Genomic DNA, 19,154 nt, shown 5'->3' on the forward strand with positions numbered 1-19,154 from the left:
GCAGGGGATATGATAGCGGTTATTTACTCCTTCACATAATAAAAGAACCAGGGGTAACCCAATGAAATTAATAGGCATTAGGAATTAAAACAAACATAAGTAAGTACCTCTTCACACAATGTAGAGTCAAGCTGTGGAACTGGTTTACCTCGGGATACTGTGAAGGGCAAAAGTATAACTGGGTTCAGGAAAGAATTAGATAAGTTAATGGAGGACAGAGATATCAATGGCTATTAGCCAAGATGATAGGATGCAATCCCATGCTCCAGGTGTCCCTAAACCGCTGACTGCCAGAAGCTGGGACTGGATGACGGGATGGATCACTTGATACTTTGCTCTGAAGCATCTGGTATGGGCCACCGTCAGAAGACAGGATATTGCACTAGATGGACCGTTGGTCTGACCCAGTATGTCCATTCTTATGTTCATATATAATTTTACTTGTAAACTGAGCAGTAGTGATCTAAAAATCAGTGTGACATAAAAAATGTGTAACTACACAACATCACAGTCACTTTTCAGACCAGAACTATGATTAATGTTAGTTGCCCAGAACCACTGATTGGGTGTTACAATGATATTAAAATCTTATATCTGCATAATACCCTTGTTCCCAAAAGATAAAAATTATTCACGGTGGAATTTCTTGTAATTGTGCTATAGTTAAGACTGATATGGGGCTTCAATCCTAAATACCTTCATATATTTATAACAGTAATGTTTAAATAAGCACTCAGGAGTCAGGTTTGGCAGGAGAGAAGTCACATCACATTTTATTAACTGCACAAGGACTCAGCACAGTCTCACTCTGCTCAGGCTATGCAGAAACCAAAGGACCTTTGTAGCCGTGCTGACTCACCTCCTACTGGGAATTAGCTCTCTTGGACCACCAGAGCACCTTTTAGTAGCAGTGTCTCACGCACCATTACTTCCACTTCCTCCACCATCTCGACCCATGTGACTCCCAGACTTCAGTCCTTCCACTTGCCTCAGTGGCCAACTGCAGTCTCTAGTCTAGCCCCTGGCTTCAGGACAAAAATGCAGTCTGGATTTAGGCTACTCTCCTCATTGGCAAGTAGGGGAAAAGAGAGTGTGTGTGTGTGGGGGGGGGGGGGCAAGGACCCTATAACTGGTAGACACTTACTGCCCCTCCTCCTATTCACCTTGCCTACTTTCCCTGGGCCACTTCCCCCAGCCCTAGCACCTTCCCTGCCCTTGCTTCAGGGCCTCAGTCTAGTCATCATCAGCCAAGAGTTCCCCTATTGCTCCATTGCTCTGCTCTGCTCTGCTCTGCTCTGCTCTGCTCTGCTCCTTGGCAGACAGTCCTTCCCCCTTGCCCTCTAGGGAGGCTTGCCTTTTGCTCACCTGAGCAGCCCTTTATATATATGGGCTGCTCCAGTAAGCCTTCTCCTGATTGGCTCTGCCAGTGAGCCCTTTCCTGATTGGCGGGGTTCTGTGCAGCTTCTGTTTGTTTACTGACTTTGAACTAAAGATAAATAGAATTGTTGACAGAAAAAGACGGTTTCTTATGTAAATGATAAAAGTGAGGGTGCCAGATATACAAGATAAAGGATAACCAGAGATGAGACAGTACTTGTTATAATATCGCTGTTCTGGTAATACACTTTTATCAGTTTATTCCACTTGGTCTACCTTTCCTCAAATAGTTTAGTCTTTAAACTCATACAGATTTTACCTTTGTTTTTTCTGGTTCTTTTCTTCTTTTCACCACATTGTTTTAGACACTTGTTTCTGTAATCATAATAGTGAAATACACTTATCTGATGCAAGAATTCATAACAGGCATCTAGCCTTGTTTAATTTCAGTAAATTGGGTTATTTTCTTAATGCTATAGTAACAGGAACCTGGCATACATAGCGCTAAAATAACTCTTGCAATTGAGGCCATTAAACTTTCCTTACAGGGTAATTTGGTATTTTCCTTCCATAGTAAAATCCTCCACCTAGCCTAGAGTTGGCCATATGCCACCTGCTCCTGCTGGAGGCCACCTGCCTGGCATAAAGGATACATAGAGGGCCAATGGTGATCCTGGTCCCCTTAGGGACCATTGCACCCAATGTAACAGCAATCCCAAGGCTGTTGTACCTCATGCCATGGGCTGACCTGATCCCTGGCTTTCCTCAAAAAATAGCCTCCCAGCTTCCAACTTTCCTCCCGTAGGCAGGGATGCCAAGTGTTATGCATTCTCTCACACAGTGCACTGCTGGGATCTCATGCATGCAGTGGGGCTACAGGGACTGAACAGAATTTTTCCTGCAATTATTCTTCCTGGCCACAGTGGATCACTGTGGAGCCAGATGCTGGCGATGAAGGCAGAGCAACTCTGTCCTTTACTGTCTGTTCCATCTGCTCCTTAGCTGGCAGCATGGAAGAGAAGGAGAAGACAACAGGTTGCGTGGGCAACACCCGGGAGAGGGGGGATGAGAGAGGCCAAAGGGAGTAAAGTGAAGCTGTGGCAGAATGTGCTGGGAGCCTGTTTCAGGCCTGACCTTATCCCCCACAACCCACCAAGGCTCTCCCACCCCAGGCCAGCACAACCTGAGGTGAGAACAGAACATGGAAGTTTGTGCATAGAATTAGACACCCATAATATGGTCATAATCCCATTTGCAGGTGGCCTGTGACAAGTCTCCAACCCTTTGTTCGTTCGTGTTACAGAGCCATGACCCCCCTCTGATCTCACCCTCCAACCACGTTTGACAAGCTTGCAATCTATCTCCCATCTTCCTCAAAATTCTGTCAAAAGCATATACCCCCCAGAGGTTCACCCCCTTCCTTCAATTCCTCCTCTTTTCTGGGCTGTCCTGTGAGCCACCTGTAATGTGACAAACCTGTAATACCAGCAGCACCTAGTTTCTGAATGCAACACATGCTCGTCACAGTATGTAAAGGAAGAGATTGTAGCACTTCGTTAAGGTGTCAGTGTATTTGACTGAATATCTAACATACGAAGGGAACATAATTAAAAACTCTCATTCCTTCTTCTTCTTTTTTTGATTTTTTTTCTCTTTTAAGAATGAGGAATGAGAAAATTAAGTAAAAAAACAAACTGTCAATGCAAGATTAAGGTTGAGAATTTAAACACACAAAACTCAGGCATTTTGAAGATTAAGGTTTTTAGAGTAACATTAACATGCTGCATTGTAAATTATAGTAGGAACTGCAGTGACCCTACACTTTGGTTAAAGTTGCATAATTATTTTCATGCCATACCCTATTTCAGTTGCACGTAATTTTGTGGAGCTTTTACTTCTGGAATTGAAATTGGCCACACTTTCACTCTTCTTAAAGTTGAATGTTTGGAAAGTTTAAGTAAAAACTGTTCAGCCATTTTAAATAAGAGAGAGTGTTAGAAATATATGTACTTTTCCCAATGTAAAAAAAGTGACTATTTTTTAAAGAAACAGCTGAAGGTAAAAAACTGAAATTTGACATGGAAATAGACTTCATTGGGGAGAAGTTTCTTAATGTGTTCTGATAATATATGGTTTTGATTTGACCAAGTTTTGATCCTTTCAAAATCTCACACTATATATGTACAGTATATTTTGCTTAGAAAATATTTCTAAGCTTTAAAAATGCCTGGCTAATGAAGGCTGTACTGCATATGCGTGTGTGGGGTTAACTTAGCTGTTTAATCAAAAGTGTACTGAAGTTATAAAAGGGCTATAAAGGGCAGCGGTGCACATTGGGCCAGATTGTGATGCCCTCGCTTTGTTGAGCCATCAGTCAAATGTGAGTAAGAGGGGTTGCAATCTGGCTATTTATAAAGTGTGCTGGTCAAAGCAAGTGGACACACAGGAACTGTTGGCTGAGACCCTGCAGGTAGATCTACTGCATATTTTGTAAAGTTGTCAGGGGGAGCACCAGTGTGATGTTCCTTGTTAGCTACATGGCTTTTAAGATTTGAAAAAGAGGAACTCTCATGTAGACCTCCTCAGATATGGGAAATGGCTGTGCCATTCTACCCAAAAAGTTAGATAAATGAATTACATTTGCCAATTTTCTGAAGCCATCTAAGTTTCAAAGTCCAGAAGAGTAAAATATTTTTTCTTAAAAAAAATAAAGACAGAAGAAATTCCATTTTAAACATATGGTTTATTTTATACTTTACATATAAATGACTTTAATTGACTCTGTAAAGCATGCACAGTATAGTACATACTCTAGGATCCTTGAACATGCTTCATATTTGTATCTAATAATATAGAAAAAATTGTGTATGAGAAATACTACAGCACAGTGGTGGTAAGAATTACAATTTATGTGCAACATGGTTGCTGTGCTCATAGGAACATTGATTTTGAATTTGCTGAATTGTGCATTTAAATTCTCCACTTTTACATTTAATGGACGTAGTTATTTTTTAGCTGTCCCTGCGGGAAAAGCTGGTAATTTGTTTTTCTTGGGGGTTTATTAACCAGGATTAATTTAGCTGGAGTGCTGAATGCTCCTAGGATGTCAGAAAAAGAATGACAGGGTTCTCTCAAATCTACCTTATCAGAGGGTGAAATTCACACCAGTGCAGAGCTCCTACACAAGGCTCTGAGCATCACTTATGCTCCACTTAAATTCTACCCCTTGTGTGGGTTCTCAGCACAGGGATGATTTTTTCTCTGAATGAGTAAAAGACAAAACACAAGTGATATTTATGGTCAAGAAGAAGCATTTTAAGGACATTTTCAGAAGTTTGCAAGTGAAATGCCCACTTTTTAGGGAGTATGGGTAGATATCACTAGTGAGACAGATGTTCATGGAGTTCATCATTGGCTGCTCTTTTGACCTGGAGGCCTATGTTGAGACAGTGATCAAGACTGGCTACTATCTTATCATAACAACTTTTCATTCTCCATTAACATTTTGTGTGGTTTTACATATACTTAAAAAATTTGTACATGTAGGTTATATTGTATTTTTTATTTGATTGAGGTCTACATTTGTTTGTTGCTGATCTTATCTATCTTAGGTATGGTTAATTATAAACTCAATCAAGATTTTAGGTGGCTATTACCATCTCCAGCTTCTCTGCAGAGTCAGCCATTATACAGCTCTTCCAGTGGTCATCCCTATCTTTGTCACATCCAGGCTGTACTAATGTATTCTACTCCCTATAGGTATATAGTTCTCTATAGTGCAGCATACATTGTGCTGTACTTGCTGCCCTCTTGTCCACTCCACAGTGCCCTTTCACTTCACTTCACACTTTGCCATTGTTTCTTTCTCTCTCTCTGTCTCCACTGCTCCTTTTTTAACCTATGCATGCAGATGTTAGAGCTTGGGTTGTGGTGCCATAGAATCTCAAATCCCTACGTTAGTACAATAAAAATCACACATCTCAACTTTTTTATGCAACTTTTGCAAATTAACTACTAATATAACATCCACACTTTTTAAAGTCTATTATCCAATCAGATTGTTTACTGCTATGAGTATTCCCCACTGATTTTCTTGTCAACTGCAGGATCAAGGCTTTCGGTCATCTTCTTTCTAGTATTGCAAATGTATTTTTTCATCTTGTTTGCTATTTCTGTGTCCTTTTACTTGTCTCTCACTATTTTCTTCTTCTGTGTGTCGCTTGGTCCCTTTTTTCTTATATCTTCATTGTGTATATATCACTCCTTTCTGTACATGTGTGTTGTTTTGTTCTTCAGGATACAGGATGGCCTTTGCAGAGGGAGAATAGCATTCCTGCTTAGTTTTGTGGTGCTTATTATCTTACATTACAATAATGATGGAATCAGACTTCTTACCCGAACTGTGTGGATTAGGCAAGCTTTTGAGGTATTTGGGTTATTTGAGCTTTTATGTATACATATACATATCTATGTATTGTATGTATATAATCCACATAACATTAGACGCTATAGTAGAAATCTCATGACTTAAAGTATTTAATGTGTGATGTCTTTGAATTAAGCATATTAACTGTATTTATGGATAGTTACTATTTGAGTTGTACATTTGCATGGTTTAAATTATGTATTTAAAGAATAATTAAAGGAGTATTGGTGGGAAATTGTAGTCTAAAGCAAAGTGAAATAATCAAGACAGATACATTGTTATTTGTTGAGACCTAGAACACACAGGGCAGCTGCTGGGGGATACCTAAAGCAATTGTCTTAAGCTTGGGATGGTATGCCTCTACCACACCTGCATATCAACCCTTGCCTAGCTAGAGAGCTTCCCTTGTTCTGAGCACTGCTGTGCTGAACAATGACACAGCCTTGACCCCTCTGGGATTTTATTTTGTTACCTAATACTCTGATGATAAGATTGGACACAGTGCATGAGTTACTGCAGTGGCTCCCCTTGGGCTCTGGACCACAGTAAAAAATCACACAGCTATTTTTCTTCCACTCCTCCTCCTGAAACTCTGGACACCTTTCTCTCCTTTTCTCCCTACTACCTGAGTAAATGGCTCTTGCTAGAGCCTCTGTACCCTCTCCCCCAGAGTGGCATCTCTTCTGAATCTGGGGCTCTGTCTCATAATCCTCCTCCCCTAAAGCTGCAGCGTGGCTTCATGCTTCCCTCCCTCCTGACTCCATCTGTCAAGGCCACAGGAGTGGGCTTTTCCTGTGCCTCATGGTTTTCTTACTCCTCCCTTCTCCATTCCAGCCTCAAATTGCAGTGGTCCACTGTTCTTTGGGCTCCTGTTCACAACCCAAGAGAAAAGCGGTAGCTGCTGGATAATGAAATGGATATGGAGTGAAAGAACGAATGAATGAGTGCTTGAGAGAGAATGGATAAGGGTAAGTATGGGTGTAAAAAGTGAGTGATAGAACATAGTGGTGAAGAGATAAGGAAAGGATAGCTAGCCAGGTGAGTAAATGAAAAAAATAAATAAAAACAAAAATAGTTAAGCATAGAAAATCCAGAGAAAGCAGGAGAGAGAAAAGGAAAAGGAAATAAGGTAGCATTTGGAGTGGGGCCCAAAGGGGATTACTCAGTGGGCTGCCTCGGGGTCGAGTTTCTGAGGTTCCTGCTTCTGCATCTTGTTTTGGGCACTGTAAATCCTGGCTGCATACCTGAGCATAGATTCAGTGCAGTACTGAGCTCCCATACCTGCCTCCCTCCCATACCCGCAACTTGCACCCAATGGCTGCATTTCTCTGCTGCTTGTATTGAAAAGATATCAAATATATCTAATTCATTAGAAAAATTATGTATCCCTTACTTTAAATTCATAGAATATCAGGGTTGGAAGGGACCCCAGAAGGTCATCTAGTCCAACCCCCTGCTCGAAGCAGGACCAATTCCCAGTTAAATCATCCCAGCCAGGGCTTTGTCAAGCCTGACCTTAAAAACCTCTAAGGAAGGAGATTCTACCACCTCCCTAGGTAACGCATTCCAGTGTTTCACCACCCTCTTAGTGAAAAAGTTTTTCCTAATATCCAATCTAAACCTCCCCCATTGCAACTTGAGACCATTACTCCTCATTCTGTCATCTGCTACCATTGAGAACAGTCTAGAGCCATCCTCTTTGGAACCCCCTTTCAGGTAGTTGAAAGCAGCTATCAAATCCCCCCTCATTCTTCTCTTCTGCAGACTAAACAATCCCAGCTCCCTCAGCCTCTCCTCATAAGTCATGTGCTCTAGACCCCTAATCATTTTTGTTGCCCTTCGCTGGACTCTCTCCAATTTATCCACATCCTTCTTGTAGTGTGGGGCCCAAAACTGGACACAGTACTCCAGATGAGGCCTCACCAGTGTCGAATAGAGGGGAACGATCATGTCCCTCGATCTGCTCGCTATGCCCCTACTTATACATCCCAAAATGCCATTGGCCTTCTTGGCAACAAGGGCACACTGCTGACTCATATCCAGCTTCTCGTCCACTGTCACCCCTAGGTCCTTTTCCGCAGAACTGCTGCCTAGCCATTCGGTCCCTAGTCTGTAGCGGTGCATTGGATTCTTCCATCCTAAGTGTAGGACCCTGCACTTATCCTTATTGAACCTCATCAGATTTCTTTTGGCCCAATCCTCCAATTTGTCTAGGTCCTTCTGTATCCTATCCCTCCCCTCCAGCGTATCTACCACTCCTCCCAGTTTAGTATCCGCAAATTTGCTGAGAGTGCAATCCACACCATCCTCCAGATCATTTATGAAGATATTGAACAAAACCGGCCCCAGGACTGACCCCTGGGGCACTCCACTTGACACCGGCTGCCAACTAGACATGGAGCCATTGATCACTACCCGTTGAGCCCGACAATCTAGCCAGCTTTCTACCCACCTTATAGTGCATTCATCCAGCCCATACTTCCTTAACTTGCTGACAAGAATACTGTGGGAGACCGTGTCAAAAGCTTTGCTAAAGTCAAGAAACAATACATCCACTGCTTTCCCTTCATCCACAGAACCAGTAATCTCATCATAAAAGGCGATTAGATTAATAAAAAAATTAATCTAGACTACCGTAGGTCTCAAGAACTGCCGTAGTTGCAGCCAGCCTGGGCAACACACATTTCTCTATCCCTCCTCTCTTTTGATCAGTGTAATTTTCGCACTTTTAATATCTGTGACCTCAGCATCAACAGGTGTTGCATGAATTTAGAGAGTCGTGAAGACTGGAAAGATTCTGTAAAAGCCAGAGTTTCGATCCAAAAGCCTCAGGTTAAGCAAGTATTTGAGTATCAAAAGTTTATAGTTGAATTCTGTAGTTGGTTTCTTACAAAAATGTCTTGTGATCATATATGAATGCCATCTAATGGTTGTAACAATTACAGCAGCTAGTAGTCTCTTGCACAGGAAATGCCAGATTTTACTTCAATAACCAGGATCCCTTAGCAGGAAGTTAGGTGTGGTCTGTTGAAGGAGAATTAAAAAAAAAAAGAAAAAAGAAAAAGGCATGATGGAATTTTAGCTGCATTCTTCATGATGTCGTTCCAAATCCACACAGGTGCAAGATTCTATACTGGTAATGCATTTTTAAATTGTAACCTATAGTGTTTAGAGAGGATTCTGTCTTTTTCTATCATTAACAATAAAATCTGTAAGGATTCTGCAGTAGGACCACTTTCATTTTCATAATTAACCCTTCTGCTGCCACCAAACTGTACATGTGTTCCAACAGCAATTTTCTCCAAAACATCCATGGCAGGATGCACCAGGTGAATTTGACTGCAGTAGGAGAGCATGTTTCACAGATGTACCTGCAGAAGTTGCAGCATGGCTGTGTGTGTGTTTTGGAGGAGATGGATATGAGTATGGTGAGGACGTAAGAATGGAGAATTAGACATGGTGTTAGCTTCTATTCAGATAGCTCTGAAAACATGAAGTTGCTGCAGCTGTGGTGGAGTCGGAAAAGTCTATGTGTACTTAGTAGGGAAATAAAAAAACAGATTGTGCAGGAAAATTCAGTTGTCACATCATTTTAAGTTGATAATTGCTTTTCTGGTATATCATCCGGCACTGAAGCTGTTAATCTTGATTTACATTTGCAGTTTTATTACATGAATAATATAATTTCCCCATTCAGATAAAAAATCTTGGGAAAATTATCAAATGCACAGATTACATTCATTATTTCAGATCATAGTATCTCTGCATTGGAAATATTTTCCATTTGTCATTTTTGGCAGAAGTATAAGGTGGCTTTAAAAGAAGATGGTTCTGCTCTCAGTTCTGAAGATTAGGCAAAATATACACAATTTAAAGATAGCAACAGATAATAAAGGGTCTAAGAATGTTTCGTAGCGAAGACCAATTTGGATTTAACACAGAAATTCTTTCAGCACATAATATGTTACCAGAAAGGGGATTTGCGTTCAGGTACTTAAGCCTGGTTCCTTCTCCCTAATCTGTGAAGCCAACATGCTTGTCCCTGAAAAGAGGGAGCACCTCACACTCTATCAAGCATCCTTCTGGCTGATGCTTTCAGTGTCAATGATGGGATCCTGAGGAAGCCATGTCCACACCTCCTCACAGAGGGAGGGTTGGTCTGACATAAGACCTTTCATGGTGGTAGTGTTAAAAGGGCAATTGTGCTGGATGCTCCCACCACCCGACACCACATAATAAACACTCTTTTAACTGTTAATTTATTTCAGTGAGTGTGCGGGAAAACATCCTTTTATACTACCCAGTAACTATCTCATTCATTAGAATGGTCACAGCATTTTCCGGGGAGAAAGAAAAGAAACAATTTTTCTATTTACTTTTAAAATTAGTTTATACACTCTCTATAGCTGCCAATTCATCACTTTTCATAAGCAATAAATTAATTTTAAACTACAATTTTAAAGGTTTGTTATTTTTCCAGACATCTAAAAGAGACCAAATGAAAAGTTAAATGCCCTATCTTGAAAGAAAAACGAATGAATGGATCAATTTCACAACACCCCATTCTCATATAAGTATCCTATTTAATAAATTGCCCTACAGACAGTGATACGAAGGTATATCAATTTAAATTGCTTGTGTGGTGGTAGTCTAATATTTTTCTGTGTTTTTATATTTTTAGCACTTTTTTATGTGAGAGGCTAAACGGTAATTAAGAGGTGCAGGATGAAAAGATGGCACAATCAGTGCTGGTACCACCAGGACCTGACAGCTTCCACTATTTCACGAGAGAGTCACTTGCAGCTATCGAACAACGTATTGCTGAAGAAAAAGCTAAGAAGTCTAAACAAGAACGTAAAGATGACGATGATGAAAATGGACCAAAACCAAACAGTGACCTGGAGGCAGGAAAGACACTGCCATTTATTTACGGCGACATACCTCCAGGAATGGTGTCTGAGCCCTTGGAGGATCTGGACCCATATTATATCAATAAAAAAGTGAGTGTTTCTTAAGACTGCAGTTAAGATGTTTCTGTTAGAGATTAAGAGTATTAAAATGATATAGACCCTCTGCAGGACTCCCTTTTTTCCACTACTTTGGGCCCAACCCAGATGTAGTGCTCCAATGGTTGACTTCTTTGGCACTGCATCCAGTAAAACATGTTCGCAGGATCAGGCCCCTGGTTTATTCTGGCATTTCACTCTTATTGTATCTGTATGTGAAATCGTCATTTAAGGATGTCAGTGTTTTCATTATGAAACCCACTGAAAAGCTGCCTTCAATGGCCCTCTTGCTTGTTTTCTTCACTATTATGTGGAAAACTTAGGTTTTATTCCTGATCCATTCTCTCATTGCTTTGGGTTGTCAGGGGCGAGGCGTTAGGCAGAGATAGTATACCAGTGTGCTCCTAATGCATTCCTCCTCACCCTGTAATCTACAGAGACATTGTATCTTCTTCCTAGATAGTTTGGGTGAAGGACTGTTAGTCTTTGAAGCATGTTCCTTATCCAGAATAAGGTTGCTGTAATAGAGGGCTCAAAGGAGAGCTTGCAGTCAAAGAGGTAGGGAAATATGGGAAGAGGTAGGGCTCCTTGCTGGAGTATTCATAACATAAAAAACTTCTTATTATACTCTTTAAAAATATGTTATTGAAATAGAAATATAGAAAGGTAAAATTTTTGCATAATCCTGTAATATGTCCCATTGGAGCCAGGCAGAGAAATACAGAAATACGAGGCCCTGTTTCCTCCAATGTCCCAGATCTTCAGGTTTCGGGCCGTGCACTGTACATACTCCAACAACAGAAAAACCCGCTCCATCACAGGATAAGCCAGAGTAAACTCTGCTAGCTGAAATTCATGGAATTTTCTGTCTTCAGGATTTTTTGCTGTATATGGAAATATATTCCCCTTGAGAATTAACTAGTACTCTCTAAAAACAAAAACAAAAAAACAATCACTATTAAGAGTCATACATTAACTGAGCAAACCAAGGAACTATATCAATCCCCATTAGCCATTTTCAGTTCTGAAACCACAGCAATATAATGATGAGATGAGCTTAAGACAGATAGAAAGAAGCCTTAAGAAGAAATATATGTCTTTATTTGCTCAGTGTTGTGTTCTGAAAGTTCACATGTTGACAAACACTTCATGCTGTGGCTAAACTGAGAGTTATATCTGAAAATGAAGTTGTTTGATTTAGGATCATATTCTGCTTGCCTTACTCCAGTAACTAGTCCTGTTGAAGTCTGGGAATAAGGCAAGCAGGATTTGGCGCCAGCTGCTAGGTTTTTTCCCCCCTCAGTTCTCCACTAAAAATGATGTAGGACTCACCGTTGGAGATCTGAAACTTATCATCAAGATCATTATGCTTTAGACATCAGAAAAGTAATTATTGCTATTAATACTGAAAATGGGATAGCCGCCTCTTTCTAATTGCTAAAACAGTTTCACAATTGGCTATGGGATAGTGATGTTGCAGACCAGGTTATTTTTATGAACTATGGTGGTTTAAATGCTTTACAAGTTTATGCATTATGATCAGAATTTTTTGCAAATTTTCACTGATTTTCCTTGAGTTTTGTACATTTAGGTCAGGCTCCATTTTCCTTTCATAAATGTGTGTCAGCAAGCTTGCATCACACAAATGATGGCTTCAATAAGAATTTGTCTGAATAAGGGCAGTAGAAAAGGTGTGAGGAGCTCAGGATTTCAGCCAGAATTTCCTGAAATAAAGGGATGAAGTCCCAAGGGAAACAAGGAGAGAAGGGGTCAAAAATGTGGTGAAAAGCAAATGAAATTCCAAGTGTACTGAGGACCAAAATAGAGCCTCATTAAAGACTAAAATATGGTTCTGGGAGTCAGCAGAGGGCTGGGGGTGAGAATCAGTGTGTGATTTAAAAGTTGTAGCATTCATTCTGGTGGAGGGAAGTACTGTGCCTCCAGGAATACAGCAGCAGCACTTACTATACCTGTACATAAAGCATAGCATGCCCTCCTCAAGTGCTGCCCTCCCATCCTAGCTGATGCAGTGGGGCCACTGGCAATACTACTAGTTTATGTCCCTTTCGACATGTCCAGTGCTGCCTGCAGTGCAAAGAAGTCTCTGTTACAGTCAAGGAGCACAGATATTCACAGTATGGCTTTCTCCTCCATCGGGAGGAAAGCAGCTCAAGCCTCTCCCACCTCTGAGCTTGCCTGAGCAGAGACCGTCTTAGTTTGGCCCCATGTGTATGTGGAATATAAATGTTTCAGAGACTTAGGTGTATAAGGTGCGTTGAATAAAAGGTTGAGCCTTCTTGGCTTCTCTGGTTTTAAGAAAATATTTTCATTCAAAGCTGTTCCATTTATAAATGCCATTTTAACACAATCAAAATATATAACCTATTACTGAAGCTGTGGGTAGAGGGTAGGAATTGAAATACAAATCTTCACTGAATTCTGTGTGCTAATTAGGTAGCACAGATAAGCTTTTAAATCGTTAAAAATGAAAGGTAGATGTATTCATGGCCAAAAAAGCCTCATGATAAATATAAAAAAGAATAAAAAATTTTAGTTCTACTTTTTTTGTGAAAAAAATTAACTTTGTGCATGGGAGGAAAATCTGAATATGCCACATCATGTCCATACAGTGCGTGGTTTTTAAAAACCTGAGGCCTCTTTTTCAAGGGCACTGAGCATCTTCCATTCCATTTATTTTGATGGGAGATAAGGTTTACAAAACACCTTTGAAAAATCAGGCCATCATTGTTTATCACTCCACCCCACCATTTCCTTATATGGATGACACCATAATTACTGCAGATACCTGTTGTAGGGAATTCTGAAGTTTTAATGAATGTATAAAAATTATGTTTAGCATATCTTAATATGCATTATAAGATAGGCACCAGTACACAAATATCAAATGGTGTGTACACTTAGAGCACATTTTGTCCTCTGTCAAATAAGACATAGAATATTTGTATTTTCTAAATAATGCTGTTGAAATGTTTTCATACGATTCTACTTGTAGAAATTCAGTTGGAGGCTGTCTTGTATGTTAGGTGAACTAGACATGAAGTCATTGAGTCTGCAGAGGTGTAAATGAGAGCAGAATTCAGCTAACTGTAAACAACAATGAAGCACAAGTGATGCACAGTATGAGAGTCCACACTGTACATATTTTCTAAATACAATTTTTCATTTGGTTTTCTTTTTCAGACTTTTATAGTATTGAATAGAGGGAAGGCAATCTTCCGATTCAGTGCCACCTCTGCTGTGTACATGTTAACTCCCTTCAATCCTCTTAGAAAAATAGCTATTAAAATTTTGGTACATTCATATCCTTTTTCAAGTGGTTGGTTCAAAATACTAGTGAACAAAATGCTGCTTTTATTTTAGTATTTAAATCATCAGCTGGTAGGCCATCCCAGGACAGGTATGATCCACAATGCTCTTTCCATCCTCTTTCTTTCTCTCTTCTCTCTACATCCCCTTTCTGTTGTTTCTGCTGCTGTTCTGGTGAGATCAGAAGCCAGACAGCCAAATCCTCTCCCTCTTCTTTTCTCCTTACCACACTTTCCTTATGTTTTCTCCTTCCATCTCCTGTATTACCCACTTATTTTACTTGCCCATTCCCCTCTCCAGTAATTTTTTTCACATGCTCCAGGTATGTTGCTTAAAATGCTTTACAATTCTTCAGTAACACTTTACGTTAAAAATATATATAATCTTTGATCCCCAGTTTTAGCTTGCATGAACTGCTGCAGAAAATATTTCTCTACCCCTTTTCATTTTCTGATTCAGATCACAACTGTAGTAGAGTAGGTTAATAGGGTTCCTTGAAATTCTGAGTTTTATTATAAATTATCAGTCCTATATGTATTTTTATCATTATTTTGCTTCTTATAACCATTGCCATTTTATGTACTTGTATTTCTGGAGGTACTTTAATTTTAATCTTCAAGTAGCTCATGAGCATTCTGACTGGTGCACAGAGAAGCTCAAAAACTGAATGATAGTAATCTGATATATGACTCTGTCTTTCTTCTACGATAGATATAAATCATATGAATCTAGGAGTAACTATGGATCTGATCCTGCAAACACTACCTTGAGTAGTGAGTGCCTTGACATCAGTGGCTCTACTCAAGGTAGTAAGCAAAGTGCTCAATGTGTTTGCAAGATTGAACCTTATAGTGTTAAACTTGAGTCCTTCTATATCAGATGTTCTCAAACTGTGCTCTGTGAACCACCAGTGGTCCGCAAGCTCCATTCAGGTGGTCCGTGGATAGTTCCCTCTAAGGTGAGCACCTGGGCAGCTGCACACAAGAGAACGAAGGGCCACCCACCTAATTAGTGGAGCCACACAGGCGTGCCTCCACTAATTAGGCGCCTGGACCCTGGAGAAGACGCATATGTAAGGTGAGGTGGTGGCCTTGTGGGGAATAGAGGGTAGGTGATAGGGGGCAGTGGGCCGCGAAGAGGGGGTGGAGGGAATTTAGGATATGCACAGCTGTGGCGGCCAGAGAAATAGGCGACTTTTCCCAGCTCCAGGGCTGTGGCTGCCGGGGAGAGATGGCCTTCCTTCCCAGCTTCAGCTCTGTGGCTGCTGTGGCAGCGGAGAGACCCCCCTTCTTCCCAGCCCCAGCTCGGGGGCTGCTGTGATGGGAGAGAGTGGGAGAGACCCCCCCCTCCTTCCCAGCCCGAGCTCGGGGCTGCTGCGGTGGGGGAGAGAGGGCACATCCATCTCATTAGAAAGGTAAGACTACTGATATTAAAATGAGTTGTGTGCTTTTATTTGTAGAACAAAAAATGTTAATTATTATAAAGTTTTTTTTATATAGCACTTTTATCCAAAGCACTTTACAATAGCTAACGGTACAAACTACATTTGGAAAGATCATTAAGTGGTCCGCCGAGACACTCAGCAATTTTCAAGTGCTCCGCGAAAAAAAAAGTCTGAGAACTACTGCTCTATATCATCAGAGCCCTGAAGCGTGTGCATAGCGTTTCTCAGAGTTGTGTTCTATATATATGGAGATGCTCACATGATTTTAAAAGGACATTCTTTAATTAAAGCTAACATACAATTGGCATAACAAACCCAGTAACTTCAATAACTTTAATGTGTTCAATGCCCCTATGTCAATTATTTTTAAATTACTGTAAGATCCCTCAATGTCTAGTTTTTGTACTCCCATTCCAGCTTGCAAGGTAACTAAATACTGTGCTGGTAATATCACGCCCTTCAACCCAGTATGGAATTCTCTTGGATCATGGAGCCAATCTTGGTGTGGGTAGTTGGGATCACACAGTATGAAAAAATGGGGTGGGCACGTGTCTTACAGTGCGGGAAAGACATGTTCCTGTTATTTCTCCATTCTGCTCTGATGGTGAGGCACTTCTCAGAAGCAACAATACAGTAGGGGCATGCAACTTTTAGGAGGCATTTCTATAAAAACCATTTGTAAGCCCTGTGCAATATATCAATGTATAAAATTCTTAAAATAGATGATTTTAGATTAGTTGAAAAACTCCTCAGAGTTGCTTCCCCTTGTCTTCTGCTCCTTTCAGATTTGAATTTCTGTGGTATCATAGCAAACAGTATTCTGAGAAGAAGGGATCTTTCAAATATTGCAAATTAGCAGAAAGATTTGGAAGGGGTGCTATGTGCTGCCTTGGCATGATGGTTCGGAGGGCAGAGATATTAAATGTTGCAAGAAGAAAGTACACTAGAGATTGTGATTTTTGTAGTTGCTATTCTATTCTATTCTTTATTTTGTTATTTTTATTGAAAAGCCTTGTAAAACCTTTAATATAAGGGGAAAACTTTAAAATAAAGGTACTTACTGACCTCTTCACACACTCTTCAGTCTCCGTGTTTTAAACAGATTTCCCTAGTGGTTGTGATCTTACCAGCGGGTTGCATACTGAGACATCACACAGAACGGGAGCAAATGTTATATATTATTTGTAGGAAAGTGAAACTATAGACTAGTTACCTAAATGCTACATGTCCTCCTTATCCTAATTGTTTGATGCAGTCATGTGCGTGTTTATAATAACTCTTTCAAGGTTTGCTTTAAAACCATATACCATGCACACTACTCCTCTGTCCCCTTGGATATTTATATTTTTACAGTTTTCTGTTGCTAAGCAAACCACAGACAAGGGCATTATTATGCATTTTATTTCTACATTTACAATTTGATTTTAAGGAAAGTGGGTGGAATGATGGGCTCAATGACATCAGAATTATAGTTGGAGTTATAACACTGTCAGGATAGAACTTCTGTCATTCTCATCATTAAATAGTTACGTGATAGCAACATAGCTGAGATTCTTTTGTGGCTGCTTGGTAAGTGGAATTTTAGCTAAATGAATTTAAAAAGTTAATTATTTTGCAAAAAACTTCAATTCTTATACTGAGATTAATGTTTTAACTCAATGCTCTAAGACAAAGTGGTTTTTGCATGAATGGGTTAATAGCCATTATTATTTTATGATGAGTAGATAAGAGGAACTGATTGTACCCTTAGTATCCATGCACAGAATGGAAATCTCATGCAGAACATGTGGTGGTCAGTTGCCTCTGGGACAGCATTGCTCATCTTTCTCTAAACTCAGCAGAAGGCTCTCTGTGAGTCTGGCAATTTGTTGGTGGGGGGAGAGGGATTGGGGCTTGGAGGAGAGTGCATGAGGCTTGTGACTTGGCAGAGCTTCTCTCCAGCTTGCAAGTATTCACTGTCACACCCAGTCTCCTTTAAGTATGTATATCATCTATACAAAATCAAACAAACAAACAAAACCACTCCCTGAGCTCAGCCTTCGTTGTAGGGTTCCACAGCTTTCCCTCCCAGGGGTCTTTGGTAACCCTGCTTCTTCCAGCTTCCCAGTCCTGGCCAGCTTCCTTCTTAGCCAGTCCTTATTCAGCCAGCTCTGTTACTCTTCTGCGACAGCAGCTCCAAGGCTTCCTGGACACCTGGCCCCTTGCTCCCAGGACCCCACCACAGGAGTTGGTTCTGCTCCTAGCCCTAGACACAGCCTATCCCACCCATCTCTCTCCTTCTTCTTGTCCTCCAACAGTATTTTGTTGCTCCAGGTATAGCCCTGTCCCCTTCAATTGGCCTGAGTTGCCCACCTGTTCTCACACAGGCTAGCTGGGCCTGGTCTATTCACAGGGACCAGCTATCCTGTGACAGGGCTGGAGTAGAGAAGGAGGGGTAATTTAGAAGCTAGAACTTAAGCTTCTGCCTTGGAAGAAGGAAGTGTATTGTTGGAAACCTCACTTCTTATCAAAAGATTGCAGAGGAAACTCCATGAGGGGAACATCATAGTGTTTGCTGTGCCTTATGCTGGTATTCCTGAGCAGGAGTACCATCTGCACCTATGTTTTTAGTAATAGGCCACAGGCTAAAGCTGTTCTCAAAGTGTCTAAAATACAAATGTTCTTAACATTTTGTAGGTTTTGGTGCCACCGTGTGGCCATTTTATATATCATATGTCTGTATGTTTTTCATTTTGGTGTACTTTAATGTTTATTGGACAATGGTAGGTTTTATCTCTCCTGATAGTGAATGGGTTAAATCCAGAGCAACTCCATCAAAGTTAATGTAGTGATTTTGGATTTGCTTCAGTGTTTACTCTGGATCAGAATTAGTGAGAACAGAATTTGGTCCAAAATCTTTTTAAACATTATAATCAAAGCCGAATATAGCACAAGCCAGTGTCATTGATGCTTCCCCCTGAAGTATGGGACAAATTTCTCTGTGTTCTCTTCCAATGTCTTATAGGCCTGCATTGCAACATTATGTAATATTCTAGCCCTGAACAGGGACAGCAAAATGTGCCAGATTATGTTGTGGTTTTGTGAAGCATAGCAATATTGGGAAGAAACTATAAATTTAGCTGTTTGACACTAATGAGCTAAATCAGATTTGTGTACGTATCTTCAGACTTGAAAGATTGTTGCATTATCCCATTGCACTACAGTCCACCCCTTCTCAAGTCACTCTTTTTTATTAAAAAATCATCTATCATCTCTTTCTAAAACTTCAATTTTCTTTATGTCAGACTTTTTTATTTCAATGGCTGATTATTCTCTTTTAACTGTAAAGCAACAACTAAGAAAATTCTGAGATATTTAGGGCTTTTGCCTTGAGCATCAACAGAGTAGTGAAGGGATTAATAGCTCCTGATCATGAAAATTTGCTTAAATGTTGATCTTCATGTGATACTCTTTTTATGATGAGATTTTTCTGATGTGTGTTCCTTGACTATAATCTACATTGTTCAGCATGCTTATTATGTGCACTATTTTGACCAACTGTGTATTTATGACTATGAGTAACCCTCCGGAATGG

At 40.4% G+C, this 19,154-nt stretch overlaps 1 protein-coding gene across 4 annotated transcripts in view; it reads left to right on the forward strand.

The window, feature by feature from the left end:
• Positions 1 to 19,154, forward strand: part of LOC141995930 (sodium channel protein type 2 subunit alpha) — a 124,718-nt gene that overhangs the window by 16,950 nt on the left and 88,614 nt on the right. For 2 of the 4 annotated variants that reach the window (XM_074967468.1, XM_074967466.1), the window contains exons 2-4: positions 10,485 to 10,803; positions 14,011 to 14,128; positions 19,078 to 19,154. The exon at positions 19,078 to 19,154 is cut by the window's right edge and continues 14 nt beyond it. In XM_074967468.1, coding sequence (XP_074823569.1) covers positions 10,537 to 10,803; positions 14,011 to 14,128; positions 19,078 to 19,154 — 462 coding nt within the window. In that variant the 5' untranslated portion in view covers positions 10,485 to 10,536. Of the gene's footprint in view, positions 1 to 5,703; positions 5,804 to 8,799; positions 8,940 to 10,484; positions 10,804 to 14,010; positions 14,129 to 19,077 lie in introns of those variants that run through there. The other 2 variants (XM_074967469.1, XM_074967467.1) reach the window with 2 other exon arrangements.

Source organism: Natator depressus, chromosome 11 (genome assembly GCF_965152275.1).
Source record: "Natator depressus isolate rNatDep1 chromosome 11, rNatDep2.hap1, whole genome shotgun sequence".
Classification (NCBI taxonomy): Eukaryota; Metazoa; Chordata; order Testudines; family Cheloniidae; genus Natator; species Natator depressus.